Source organism: Lineus longissimus, chromosome 3, assembly GCF_910592395.1.
Source record: "Lineus longissimus chromosome 3, tnLinLong1.2, whole genome shotgun sequence".
NCBI lineage: Eukaryota > Metazoa > Nemertea > Pilidiophora > Heteronemertea > Lineidae > Lineus > Lineus longissimus.
In genome coordinates, this window is record NC_088310.1 from 12,274,697 (window position 1) to 12,290,087 (window position 15,391).

General features: G+C 43.5%; 2 protein-coding genes across 2 annotated transcripts; both read right to left on the minus strand.

The window, feature by feature from the left end:
* Positions 1–6,869: 6,869 nt before the first annotated feature.
* On the minus strand, positions 6,870–7,739 carry LOC135484771 (putative nuclease HARBI1). The gene has a single exon (XM_064766450.1). The coding sequence runs from the start codon at positions 7,737–7,739 to the stop codon at positions 6,870–6,872; it is 870 nt and encodes a 289-aa protein (XP_064622520.1).
* A 1,645-nt stretch (positions 7,740–9,384) lies between these two features.
* LOC135484772 (myb/SANT-like DNA-binding domain-containing protein 4) lies at positions 9,385–10,326 on the minus strand. The gene is made up of 2 exons (XM_064766451.1): positions 10,098–10,326; positions 9,385–9,926 (listed from the first exon to the last, which is right to left on the minus strand). Exons 1-2 carry the CDS (start codon positions 10,324–10,326, stop codon positions 9,385–9,387), a joined length of 771 nt encoding a protein of 256 aa, XP_064622521.1.
* Between the last annotated feature and the right edge of the window lie 5,065 nt (positions 10,327–15,391).

Consider the following 15,391-nt stretch of genomic DNA (forward strand, 5'->3'; position numbering starts at 1 on the left):
GGGGCTGGTCATCCGGCCTCAAGTTAATGAACCGGTCTTAGATCGATGAGTCTAGAGTAAATTTTTACCACGTTCAGCCACATGTAGATACAATCAATACATCATGTTTCCAGTTTGTTTAATCCCAATACCAGCATTTGTTATTGCACTAGAGCCAGTTTCAAAATTAGCCCCAATACACCCAAGCAGGTTTTTTGGTGTAATTATTAATTTATCAAACACCCACAAAAATAATGCACTCGTTATCGTTTTGAAGTCATGTCAATGGTACACCAAGAAGGAGTTGTTGATCAGACAAAAAAGAAAACGTAAATGTTACTTCTCTTAAGGACATGAAAACTGAGAGTTTGGTTGGTAACCATTAAATAGTGATCGGCTGCAGAAGCGTAGAAATATGTAAATGATTATTGCCCTCTTACTGATGCAGGCAGTTAAATACAATAAGTTGACAATCAAACGTATTGACCCGCGTTACTTGTTTCACATATCAGGTACAAATTAAATCGATATTTTGGGAAGTATTCAACGTCAGTTGTGTATATAATTGCTCTTTTTGTGTCTTCTTGTACCTCACCACTCTTCAATGATTCCTGCTTAGATTTCTGTGTCAGAAAATTTACAAAATGTAATTTGGATTGTTCTGAAATGAAAAAAACAGTCGAATGGTGTGCATTGAGATAGGCCAGTATATGAAATAATGAAATACTGTTGTGGCGTTCACAATGGACTATATAATACATCTCACAGTCAGAAGTCAAGGCCATTGTGACATTGACATATCACATTTGATAATCTGAAATATCGACTTGTACGAAGGATAGAAACGTAAAACCAAACGACATGCATGTTTGAACCGTTAGGTCATTCAATGAACTAATCAATTTCAAGCTCAAGCTCATCGTGAAACTGATCAAGTTTTGATAATCGCAAATATCTCAAGGTGACAAGGCTGATCGCGGTGACAAGGTTGGTCGTGGTGTCATTGAATAATCATGCAGGACCCATGACATTCACGATGTTGTCTTGTTGCTTTATATTTTTACTAAACATACATGTGGTATGGTTTCATGCTTCTGTCTGTCCCACAAGACAAGATATTTGCGATTATCAAATATGACATATCAGTTTAAAAATGATCACTTGACCTTGAAATGGTTCGGTCAATTGAATGCCCCAGCCACTGAACAAACAAATATATAGCTTAATCATATGTGTCACGGGTCGCAAAGCGTGAGGCCGGGGCGTGTCCTCCTGTCCTACGTAAGATGTTGTCCGGGACTGCAGCAAATGATATGGACACTCGTATGGCTAATCAAGAGGTCGGGAATCAGATACGCCGAGACGAGAGGAAGTTGTTGAATGTAAGTTAATAACAACACAAACAAGAAACGAATTGTTAGGTCATGCTAGTCACTGATGTCCACACAAGAATATTCAGTTTCGCAGATTTTATAACAGATGATATCACAAAACTGGTGTGTGCTTACTTCCACGACGAATTGATTAAATGTTTAGCCCTGAAGCTAGAATATAGTCACTGCTCTGAAGCTGACTGATTGTTACGCTCGGGAGCGGAGTTGAAACTATTGCAATGAGGCTCGATGATAAGCTCTGCTCGGAAGCTGACTGTTACGCTCGGGAGCGGAGTTAAGACTATTTCTGCTACTTCATTGAGAGCTGTTCGTTCTAAAAACGTACCCTTATTTTGGTATCAAAATCAATACCGAACGAACGGATCTTCAAACCCGTAGAGTGTGCGTCATTGCACTTTTCTGTAATTCTAAATAGTTAGGGTTTCCCAAGGTTATCGTGGTCTGGAAGTTCAAGCTCGAGATGTTATCTACCTTGTACCATCAGCTTACACATGTGTTTACGATGTTTTAGAGAAAGCGTGGGCTATGTTAGCTCCAACAATTGCACTACGAACCATCTGACTATGGCAAGATGACCAGATTTTGACATTGGCTTTTGGCTAAAACTAGGAAAGGATTGGAGATAGAAGTTGTTTGGTCATAACGCTTACAGGTTTTACAAGTTTGTCCGATAGTGGTTTCTTAAAGGGTAATTTGATTGTGTACATGAAGTACCTGAGGCTGATGTAGTAGATAACAGTTTAATTTGTTATTCATACAAAGGAATTATATTACATAAGTGGAGTCATAGCGTAGAGGATGGGATTGTTTTACAATTTGGGATGACCCGGTCACATATGTAATATTATCTCTAGTTTAAGGTTATGGTTACTCATAAATAGGCTACCGACTTCTTGATTTCCCTTCAGCCGATATATTAGTACAATGTAGTTTGAACCCCCCCCTCACAGGGTTGGCATCATCAGCCAAGTGTGGGGGGTCACAACACAAGGAGGATTGTGTTTGTGGCAGCACCTGTATCTTACCAGAATTATTTGGAGTCGAGATGGTGACATGAGTTTCGTCCACATAGAACTCTAATGGGAAGAGTTTACCAATGGCCCTATTAAAAAACCCCAGAAGTGGTGCTACCAAAGCTGACCTTGTCAGCTTGTCATTCCCCTTGTTGAGTTTCTCAACTTTGCCTAGTTTCCAATTGATTCGCTTTCCGTCTTTGTTGCGCCACGTCACCAACACGCATAGCATCTGCATAGGCGTTTTGTCTGGCAATCTCTTTATATCAGTATGGCGTTCTCTTAGGGTCGCTAACAAGTACTCATCCTGAAATCGTTTCCTAAAGTGTGAAATGAGTTGGCTCATGCGATGGCCTAATTTCTCCAGATGTGACTTGCCCCTGAATGTATGATCAAAATCATCCCCTCATTGTCACTATGTGGTAATATGCTCAGATCGTGGCCGAAAATCAGATGGTTGGTTATGATTGGTCTCAGATCAGTCGGGTCGGAAGATGTTCTGGCGATCAACGAATTGACAAGATGACGATAAGATAACTATGCCAGAGGTTAATTACTTTTGAAGAGGACTGTATATTTATATGGTACAAGCTATCATAAGATACCTACAATTCACACTGCAGCTGGGAATGCTTCAGCCTGGAGCTGGCTGCTCCGTACTAGTTTTTTACACGATTGCGGTGTCTCTTCTCCGGCATCTACAGCAGGCTATCCTCCGTCTCGTGTTCGATTGCAGACTTCGGTCTTCTAGCCCGGAACGTCAGTAGAAGGGCGTAGTAGTTTGTATACATATGATTGTCAAATTCTCTTCCCGCCAAGGGGAATATAATCGATACAAGTTTTTTTCCGCTAAGGGAAATATACTAAAATGCTTCTCACAACTTACAACGTGCTACAACACAAACAGGCTGTAACATTGACTCAGGTTGACTGATGCAACCTGACCGCTAGCTAGGACTATATAAATGACTTCGACTCTACCGGTTCTGCCCAGATGGCAAAAGACTAGTCCTAACTAGCCGGCAGGTCGTAACAATAAACTAGCCAGTAATTAAGAATACTATACCGCCACGGGTATTCTATAAACGGGAAGGAACGTCAACAGCGAGGCCTCGTCCTTCTCTATCTCAGCAGGGCAGAGTAGTCCAACTCGTCAACACGGCTTCTGGCGTAAGCGGAGAGACAGCGATGAAATCACACCCACTGGCTTCTAACTCTGTAACTATCAAACAGTCACCTGAAGTCAACATACACAGATTAAAACCGTGGTTTAACAATAATCATCTTTTTGGTCCCAAAATACAACTGGGTTTCATATAATGGTATATTCCAGAAATCCGTTCGTACGGTCTAAATAATAGGTTTGGATGTGTCCAAAAACACCAATGGACTAAATACTATACGATTACGAGATTCATTCTAACCGAGACTCAATTACATTACTATTAGCCCATCCATCGAAAATAAGCCTAAAAGAGTGGAGTGGAAAGTTTTCAGGTCGACCTGATCTACGCGAGCCTATTCGAAGCACCTGGGGTGGTGTTCCCGAAGCCATCGTTAGCGTAACGATGTCGTTACGGTATCGTTAAGCCATCGTTAAGTATGCGTCCCGGTGCCCGAAAGGTTCGTTACGTTTAACGACATCGTTAATTTAACGACAGCCCCAGAGCTGTCGTTAGACCATCGTTAAAAAAAAAATCCTAGACTGGCTCGGTTCGCGTGAAATTATTGGTGTATTCTCGGTTATTCAATTCTTTGCGTAATAACTTTCTATTGTAGAAGACAGTGTTGATCCCAGTTATACATTAGCTTTATATCTTCACAGTGTCACCGGTCCATTTAGTGTGTGCAATGGATGCTGCATATCTAATAGTGCAAAGTGGGCAAGATGGACTAGACCGACGCAGGCAAGTTGCTCCACGGGAATATCCTGTCAGAGAAAATCCTCTGGAAACCATGACTGACGCCCAACTTATAAAGAGATACCGGATGGATCGGGCCGGCCTCCAATATTTGTGTGATGAACTACATGACGACTTAGCAAGGCCTACTAAACGGTCTAACGCTTTGTCCGTTGCACTGCAAATCTGTGCAGCTCTGAGATTCTTTGCAAAAGGGAGTTTTCAGGATGTCACCGGAGACACGTTGAAAGTAAGCCGGTATTCTGTTTCACGGTGTGTGCACACAGTGTCCGGTGCGTTGATTGAGCGTCTTCTTCAAAGACACATAGGCCCATATTCATAAAGGATGTTTATACACTGATTAGCTTAGACATGTCTATCTTCTAAACAGTGTTTAAAACAGGCTTGTCCATGACTGCATAAATACCCCTGTATATCGCATTTCATGAAGGGCGATGATCGGCCGATTATACGTCCGTGTCTAACTCAATGATTAGGCCCTGTTTTTCTCAATCTGGTAAACGAAGGATCATGTAATCTGAACACGTAACAGGTCGAACAATAGACCAGCATGGCCAGTGTGGACCGGAGTGTGGACCTGCGGTCAAGTACAATGGGTCTGTGTAAGGAAATCCGCACAAACCGGGTGATAGGCCCCTCTGCATTCGCAGTGGCGGGACCAAAGCTATGGAATGAGCTTCCCAATAGTGTTCGTGGCCAGAGTACCCTGGGTCGTTTTAAAACTGCACTAAAAACTCATATTTTTAAGAAATTCTTTTGAATCCTTTGCACGTTTTCTTTAGTAATGACTTTTATTCTATCATGTATTAATGTTATTTTTTATTATAAATTGTAAAGCGCTTAGAAGTTTTAACAACGTTAAGCGCTATAAAAATGTTTTTAATAATTTTAATAATAATAATAAGGCTTTGAAGATTCTACACACGTCACTCATTTCCAAAATGTGGAAGAAACGAGCAGACAATTTTTCGCTTGAGCAACGTTCGTGATTAATTGAATGTATCAAAAAGAGGATGAAAGTGATAGAAGACAAACGAACCGATACGACTGCCAACCAAAAGAAGCAGACCGCTTGGGAGGCTATCGCGAAGGAGATGGCGGCTCTTTTCCCTGAAAGGGCGAAAACACCGTCGAAGGATTTGAAGGATTTGTGGAGACGGATGAAAACCAAAGCCAAGAATACAGCTCAGGCCGTCAAGGTTGACATCATCGAAACAGGAGGAGGTGAAGCCGTGACAGGGGATCTTCATCATCATCGGGGAGTTGAAACAGATCCACAATGAGTGGGATGACGACGGTGTTCCTTCGGACGGGTCTGAAGCAAACCAGCAAATTTCAGATGATTCGGAGGTCACTGAATACGATGTGAGCGAAACGTTCACCACAGGATGTTCATCAAGTGTTGGGACTACTGGTGGTAGGAGCACTGAAACTCGCGATGCTAGGTAAGTCAAGTACGTAACAGCGCAACTACGATTAGAAATCATGTACCATTGCCACAGAGGTCAACAAACATAACGAAGGCCTCTAAGAATGAAGAGGAAGAATGTGATACTGTTATATTGAAATTTTCATTTATTGAAAATATGATGCTTTGCTTTACATGCATCTTCTCTATTTGCAGGAAGGCACTGGTCTGGTCATTTCCTTTGACATCGAAAGAAACTAGGAAGGAACCTGTCATACCTGGTAGTACCAGTACTTCAATGAACATGGGAAAAGGCAAATGTACATCGAAGAGTGACAAACCTAAGACGTACGCACACATTTTCTTCCTGTGGGGTAATGTACATAGGCCTATAATAACAGTTAAAACAAACGAAATTAGAACTTTGGACATCTCGATACCGGAACAGAAGATGCTACATGCAATCTCCCAGCGAGTGCATTAGAATCCCGAAACTCATCCACATTCATCTTTCAGGCAATCGAAACCTTCACCTGTCTCGTCTGCTGACTCTCGCAGCACCTCACCGGTGCTATCCAAGGCCGACACTGCACTTGGCTACCTGAAAGAGGAACACGAGGCAAAGATGATACTGATTTAATATGAACAAGAAGCTGCTATGGTAAGGAAGGAAGCTGCTGTGGAACAAAAGAAAGCCGCTATGTTAGAGCAGGTCACCGCGAAATCGAAGAAGACTGCATTTGATGTTAAGGCTGAATTTTACATAGAAAAACGTAAGAAGCTTTGTGTCAACCTGTAGTCAGTGTAAAGATCTTTTTGAATAAATAAATCTTGATACCTACTGGAAGTGTTCTCTTATGAATCTGTCTCTGAAGAGATTGCCTCGCATATGTGCCTCAACGCGATGAGCCTCCAATTCTGGCTGTTCGTACCGTATTGGGCGGGGGTCGTCATCTTGCGGCGGGATGGCATCATTTCGTTGAATGGCAAGGTTGTGAAGACAGGCCGTGGCTACAATAATAGCCATACTACCCTGCAGCTGAATAAAACGTGTATGATAAATATACTCCCGGAGTTTGTTAATGCCTGTGCTTAAAGGCTGGAGAGATCGACAATTTCAAAGTTAAAACATGATATTGAGATGTTCATAAACTTACCTGACATCGGAGTCGCCAACAGAGTGGAATCGTTTCTTCAACATGCCATTCGCTCTTTTTATCAGACCTCTTGTCCTTCTTTGCGCTGTGTTATATCTCGTTTCCGCGGGTGTTCTTGGATTACGAATCGGTATCATCATATAGGGTCGGCAAGTATAGGCTGGATCCCCGAGTAGGATTCCACGATTTGCCCCACTATCAAATTGCCTGAACAGACGAGACTCTTCAAAAATTCTCGAAGCGTGAGCTGATCCGTACCATCGTGCAACCACATATGTGAACATCATCAGGTGATTGCAAACAAACTGACAATTCAAGCTGTAGTATCGCTTCCTGTTGATGAATCGTATAGCATCGGCACCTCCTGGGCTCACGATTGCTACGTGGGATCCGTCGATAGCGCCAATCACGCCTGGGAACTCGGCAATTTCATAGAACCCTTGCATCACCACCCATTTCTCCTCCGCTGTGGTCGGAAACCGGATGAAGCGTTCCTTCCATCCACAGATCGCTTCGGAAACACGACGTACCACACGACAACACGTAGCTTGCGAGACACCACTTGAATCCCCAAATTCGATTTGAAAACAACCAAAAGCATAAAACCGGAGTGCAACAGCAAGTTGCTGTATCGGAAGAAGGGCTCGATTCCTTCTCGTGGGATGCTCTATCTGGGGTCCAATTAGGTCAAGAACATAACGAAATGAATCCTTTGATATTCTGTATCGCCTTATAAATGCCCGATCAGTGTACTCTTCCAGAGGGTTACTACGGTCCTTGAAGACACATAAAACGCCACGCGGCACTTCCTGCCCAGCCTCTGCGTCTTCTTCCGCAGCAAATTCGACCACAACTAGCGCATCCATTGTACTCTCGACGCTCGCCAGAAGAGAAATGACCGACTGATCAGCAGTTAAACAAGCCCCTTTCGACGTTTAAAATTTCTTTTGTCATCCTTAAACAGGCGATCTTGTTTAGCAACCGCCTAAACATGGGACAAGCTAATCACCCTTTATGAAATGCTGTCTAATTTGCGTGCCCGATTATCACCTGTTTAAACACTGTTTAAACAAGACAACGGTGTTTAACTGAAAAACATCGTTTATGAATATGGGCCATAAAATTTCCGAGGGACATCGCTGATCAGAGGCCAGTGAAGGAGGCCTTCTATCAAATTCGACAATTCCCAAATGTTCTTGGCACTGTTGATGGTTCTCTGGTACCAATCATCGGGCCCCATATTGAAGAACACTTGTATATTTCCAGAAAGGGTACTCATGCTATCAATGTGCAGGGTGTCATTGGTCCAGATGGAAGGTTCTTTGACGTTGTTGCCCGATGGCCTGGGAGTACGCACGACTCCTTCATCTGGAAAAACTCGGGCTTGTGTGATGAAATGGAAAACAATAGGATAAAAGGTGGATGGCTACTTGGGGACAGTGGCTATGGTTTAGCCCCTTGGCTCCTGACTCCAATCAGAAATCCTATAAACAGGGCTGAGAAAGCATACAATAGGGCTCATAAATTCACACGGGGCGTGGTTGAAAGGGGATTTGGATGGTGGAAAATGCGCTTTCGATGCCTACATAAGACGGGTGGCTGTTTGATGTTCTCACCACAGCGATGTTTGAATGTTATCATTGCAACTGCCATTCTACATAATATTTGTATCGAAAGGAATACTCCTCTTCCCCACGACGATGACAATGAACACTTTCAGATGGATTATGATGATGACAATGATGACGCTGTGGTCGGGGATGATGCTCGAGTACATGCTGCAGGTGTGAGAGTTAGAAATGAACTCATTGAAGGCCATTTTACCAGAGGATGAACTACATTTATTCCAGAAATATACAAAATCTTACTGCAACATAGACTAACTGCTGAATCGTGTTTAAAACGTTTACAACGTGAAGGTTGAGGAAACCAATGATGGGCATAAACAAATATTAACATAAAATAAAATTATTGGTTCAACCTGTATTCAATTGTACTGATATTACATGTATGCCTCGGAGGATTATAATAATATTCAGTTCATCTTTGATGAAGCTTTATGATTTGGGTGACTACCCATCTTTTACCGTAAATGTTCTTGCGATGATTGCTATCGCATCACTAATTGTGTCACTGAATCCATCTTGAGACAAAAAAACAGAACGTAATGGTAGTGTCACTACATTATGCTATTCGCACCTTTGCAATAGGAATGATGATCTGACTTTGGAGTAACATTACCCCGTGCTTTAACACAGGAAGTCATGGCAGCAACTACTGATTTCTGAAGTCATATTTCCCAATATGAGGGAAGAAATAAAACGAGACATTTCAACTAGTTATAAAGTACCGATTAATTGTATATTTTCCTCAGCAGTATTAAGAGGAGAGCAAATTTAGTTCATTGCATTTTGTGATTCAATAGATATGTTAGACTCTAGAAATCAGATAAAGGTTTGTGACAGAGTGTGTCCTGGCATCTTGCTGAATTACTTCTTTAGATGATTTAATTTATAAATCCATTAGGGAGTCGCTGGTTTCGTTATTGTTATCCGTCCCAGCGAGGAATTTCTCCAACAATACAAGTTTCTGTTTTTCAATCGCAAGTCGTTGTTTTTCTAATTCTAAACGTTCCTTCTCAACAGAGAGTCGTTCCCGTTCGATTTTCACAAGTTCCATGGATGTATCGTTGCTTGTGGATTTAGCCGTTACTTCGACACGTTTCACCGATGATTTCGTAACGCTACCCTTCGGTGTCCCAGTGGCTGCACTTGGTTTTGGTTTGGTTGTGGTAGCGGACGAATCAGCAGACAGCGGCGGTTTTCCCTCTGGAATTCGCCGTGCCCACGGGGACTTTGGTTTGGCTGGCGCAGGGTTATCTGATTCAGCTTCATCACCAAGATTACTGCTGCCGAAGAAATCAGAACATTGCACCTCTTGAGAATCAGAATCTTCATTCGGAGAGTCAAGTTCATCAAAATGTAGCGTAGCTGACGATGAGTAAGTTGAAGGTCTAGCAGCGCTGTCGACTCCTCTTTTATCCCATGTGACAACTGTGTTGAATACACAGATGTATCAATTCCACCATCTATCCCTTCTGTTGCTGTCTTTCCTATGACCATCAGAACCTTTCGCTCAACCTCGTTGATGCGCACATCCTTAGCTTTCCCACCGCCCGTTTTAGCGATTTCCTTTCTTTGCAGAGTATTTATGCTTGGTCACACTGGTCCAATCAGACCACTTCCTCCGCACGTCGTCTGCCGTTCTCAACGTTTTTGAGACCGAATTAATGCTATCCGTTATCTTCTGCCATGCTATTCTTTTCTCTTCATTATGTACAGCGTCTGTAAATTTGTTAAATACGGTCTTTTTCTTTGCCTGAACGCCTTCCACCAATGCGTCAAGCTCAGTCTCAGTGAACTTAGGCTTCCTCTTTAATTTCTCGTCGGGCATCTCAAAAACGGTAGTTCCTCGTCGCTAACACGAATGCAAACCTATCGGGCAGTATCAACCAACTGAAGTAAGGGGCGATTATAGACTAAATGCGTGTGCCTGGTGGGGCCTTTTTATGTATGAGGAGTATTATGCAAACATAACCACTAATAAACCAATTGTCCGGCGTTGGAGAATTACGCATTATACTCAATGAGCGAGACCGTAACTACACCGCTAATCGCATATGAATAACGAGACCGTAACGATGGCTTCGAGACACAGTCGTTAATCTGATCGTTAGGGTCTCGTTAAATGTCATAACGATGTCGTTAACTGGGCATTTAACGATGGCTTCGGGAACACCACCCAAGACCAGAATGCACCTTCAAATATGAATACACCCCCTTTTAGACCCCTTCTCAAACTATAGAAAACCATGTAACTTCTATTAAATGCACAGACAGCTATACATTAGCGAGAGGAAGACGCAAACCGGTGATACGTTACAAACACAGCGCGATACACACGGTCAGTGCATCGGCCGTATACAAATGTACGTTAAGCGTGAAAGGCTTCACACCGTTAAACATTATGGCATTTTCCATTCTATCAGTATAGCACGGCGTAAATCAATCATAAAAACGTTACCACAATTTTAACGCTGCTTCAAACCATTTCAACCATCTCGCTACGAACTTCTGGGCGTTGTCATCTATCGTGGGCGTACAGAACCGGCGGCGATCCTAACTCAATCGCGGACGGAGCCGAAGTGCTGTCTTACACATACTTACACATGGGCGATACCCAAGTCTCGCCAACATCTCGCAAAGTCTCGATAAACACTTTTTTGGCGCGGAAATCACAATCACAACAACGGGGTCAAACCGGGTCAAGGGAGAAGTCAGCTGATCGCAATAACAAACGATCACTGATCGTCACAACGGAAGATATGTACATGTACGTGAGCGGACGGTTGTTTATAACTTGTTGTATCTCCTTTATAACGGTTTGAAACTCGTCGTAACTGATAAGTGCTTTCCCTAAAGTCTTTTAACCGCATTTTTGTGACCCCAATCATTCTCTCGTACACCCCTCCAAACGAACTACCCTCAACTGGTATGTATTTGAAACGTATCCCGCGGCTGGCGAAACGATTTTATGCTTGGAGACTAACTGACATTTGTCAGGAGGCGCTTCATTTCTGTCTCGGACCCCTTAAATGTCTTAGCGTTGTCGCAGTATATCAATCTAGGTACCTAGCACGTAGATGTAAATCGTCGGAAAGCACGTAGATGTGAATCGTCGGAAAGCGCGAAGGAATGATTCGACCGTCATGTCAGCTACGACTTCTAGCTCGAAGGCGCGCGTGGTGCAACACGTGAATATCGACATGTAAACCTTCTGAATCCGAATTGCGCTGTTTTTGACGTAGATATGAGATGTAAAGTCAACCCCTGTGGAAGTGAAGGGTGTGAGATCTGGCAACTCTACATGCAATGGCGTCATGAGGTACGGTTGACCTGCAACTATTTTTCATAAGGTTGAGCACCTTTTTTGCTGTATGCCTCATACTGGTGATCCAAAATTTGGTGTGTTATTCACACATCTTATAGTTCCAATGCTATAATGTACTACGCGCTGATGTGTGTCCCTGATAATTAGTGTTGTCAGGTAGTTCCTGCTGGGTATGATGATAGGACATTTCCTATTGAACTCGACATTTGCTTGGCGAATCATCCCCCACAGTGTATGAAACCATCCTCATCCCAATTGATTAATAATGGGTGGCCGTTTGTAGCGGCATGCGGTTTGAATTTTCTGCGCCTAAGTAATTAAAGACATCTTCGTATTCTTGCAGCTGAACTCTCTGAATCCAGAGTTTTTCAGCTCTGGTAATGTATTCTGCGAATTTTGTACAGTTTGCCCAACAGCTTATGGTAAGTACCAAACTTGCTAGCCTCAGTCACATCTGCAGGCTAGCGGCCAGTATGGTTACATACGAATGGTCAGAGAGTGACCTGATTTCCCAGGTGACCGGACTGCGTTTCAACCAAGCTGGACCAAGGAACCAATCAGAGTCAAGCAAACCCTGGATGTTGGCCCCGCGTGAAAGAATAACGTGATACCATTGATTGACACCACCTTGTTTTTGGACCCAAGTAAGGCTATGGTGTTACCTTGTGTTACCTACCATACACCACGCAACCTATGGCCTTATTAGGACAGCATCGACCGATCCAGAGATATCACACCAACCGGCCGTCCCCAAGGTACACCAGCTACAGAGAGGAACACCCAATCCAAGCCCAGAAAAAGGTCACGGTCGCCATTCCGTGGGCAACGGACGCAAAGACAGCGCCAGACGGCACAACCACGCCAAAGGCAAAGACCATCATTCCCACAGCCAAACAGACCGGCAGGACGCAGGGAATCGCAGCTTCAGCTCTCCACCCGAGAGGAAGCATTCATCAAGGCCTTCCAGAAGTGAATATCCAAAATGGACTTTCACTTTTCTCTGTAAATAACGACAACAATGAAACATTACATATTAGGGGAACATCCACCCCTCCAAGTTCATCTGAGTATGTTATCAATTTGTCAGACATCTCTTATTTCAGCCCAGAACAACCTCTGAGCAAAGGTCTGAATTTCTGCCCAACACCGGGCGAACCTGACTTCGGATAACTCTTTAAGGATTTCGACAAGTTCCATGTCAGTCTCCGACGCAGGGCATTTTTCCACGAAAATGACCCTGTATCAAACCAAACCCCAACCCTGGACGATCACACTCTGGAACGCAAGTTCAAACTACCCTCTGAATGGAACCCCCAGGCCCTCCGGATCTAGAAGCCTTCATTAGAACCAATGAATATAATTTCGATCGGATCCCTCTCCATTCACCCGCTGACAAAAGCCTAACGGTTGCTGAAAGGGTAGCATTGACCCGGCTGAAGGCAATGCATGAGGCAGATTGTTACCAAACCCGCAGACAAAGGCTCTGCAGTGGTAAGCACGAACAGAAACGATTATATCCTGGAAGCTGAACGCCAACTGTCAAACCGGACACACTACCGTCCAACGACAGAGAATCTCACCAAAACTCATGCGGACAATGTCACATTCTTCCTCAAAGACAAGCTGCAAAGTGGGGAAATCACACAAAAAATGTTTGATAATCTGGCTCCCGTGGAACCTAGAACACCTGAGTTCTACCTGTTGCCGAAAATTCACAAAGGGATACTACCACCATCGGGTAGACCTATCCTCTCGGCCAATAACTTCGAACTAGAAAGAAAGCGGGAGCGAGAAATACAAGATTGGCTAACCAAAGTTTGGGTAGCCCTACTATCGAATAAAACGACAAGTCCCTCTCTTGTGGGAAGATATCCCTTGGCATAATTACGTCCATTCAATTGGAGGGTAACTTCCTCTTCATCACCTAAATATTCAGAACAAAGATTCTCAGTAGCGTAACAAGAAGATTGAGTGATCAAGACATTCTGTCCGACTCGCGCCTAAAAATTATGTTGCGAGGACTGTTGGGAATACCCGCCACATTGGTGATTTTGTAGAGGATAAGACGATTGACTACCATATTGCTATGGAAAGTTGCCTCCATAAGACTGCGTTGGGTGGCGTGTATACGACTTGGAACCACAATACTGAGAAAATGGCTGGCTCTGCCCGTCATAGGACGGGTTGGAAGGTGGCGGTGCAGGCTGAAAATCTGGGGGCAGACGATCACACTCAATCTGCCGTTGCATGGCATGGCATCGGCGCCAGAAGTGACCGGGACGACTACGAAAATGACAAGGAGCCTTGCGATTGTCCCTCCGAGGCCTCTGCGACCGCTGGCGGCCACGCGCTTCTGAGCGGGCACTGTGACGGAACGGAGACGGGGAACTGGGGGCATTACCACTTCTACCGTGATCATCTGATCGTTTGTGTCTGAGGCGTGGTGGACACTTTGCTGGTCATCAGCATCGGTCGTGAACGGCCATTTACACCAACCTTTATTTTCTCCGAGCATTGGCCGTGGCCGATAGCGTGTGACTTTGGAAGCGCGGTTTGTACTGGAGAACATGTCGAAATTATGTGGTTTGAATCATAACGCATATGGAATTTTACGATGAGGCGTTTATATGATGTGGTTTAGCAAAACAGATCGGTCTGCTTTACCATGTGCGTCACAGTCGAGATGTTTATTGCTGTCTGCAGACCGTTAAAAAACAGCTTCGGTTTGTACCAAATGAACTTGTGTATCGCTATTGGCTGTGTGCCGAATGTCTTAACAGAGAATGCCTCCTTTTTGTGGGATGTATGGTCCCCCTCCCAACCCCTGGTATTCCGTGGAAACCTCAGGGAAAACATCATGGCGGTGTGCCTCATCAAATCATGAAAAAAATCTAAAAATTAAGTGGTTTTCACTTGAACAGCGGCGATTCCACCTCTCTCGGCGTAAGAGGTTGAAAGAGCCCTGTTTCGAGAATAATTCGTGAGCGAATTCGGGAGCAACATTATTGACCAACATTATTATAGTTTTCTCATCGAATACAAATATATTATTCCCAATTATAGATAAAAATATTGAAAATTATACATAATTTAAACTATTGAATTTTGTAGCGGGCAATATGCCGTAGTGGATGCGCCAGTAATATGCATGTGTGACCAAAAGAGGTTATGGGGAAAAAATGCCCCCTTTTCTGCAGTGAATATTTTGACTTGGTAGATAGATCTAGAGTCTGTAGCTTCGTTATCAAAGTTTGTACAGTGCCCTCATTATCTACCCATGGACAATGATAGACAGAAAATATTAACACCAAGGCGCTATTTAGTGTTTTGAGAACTTCTCTACAGTGAACAAAAAAACGCCAGCACGATCGGTTTGTTAATTGATGCGAGCATTGCGAAAATGAGAAATCAATTTAACTTTTCCTGACCATCATTGCGTATATATGCAATGCGAGGCTTTGGTCACATCCCACATGCTTCAATGAGCATGTTTGAACTAATAGCATAACCTGATGAAACTAATTTTATTATTTTTATTCAGCGTTCGCGCTGCACTTGGATGTGTTAT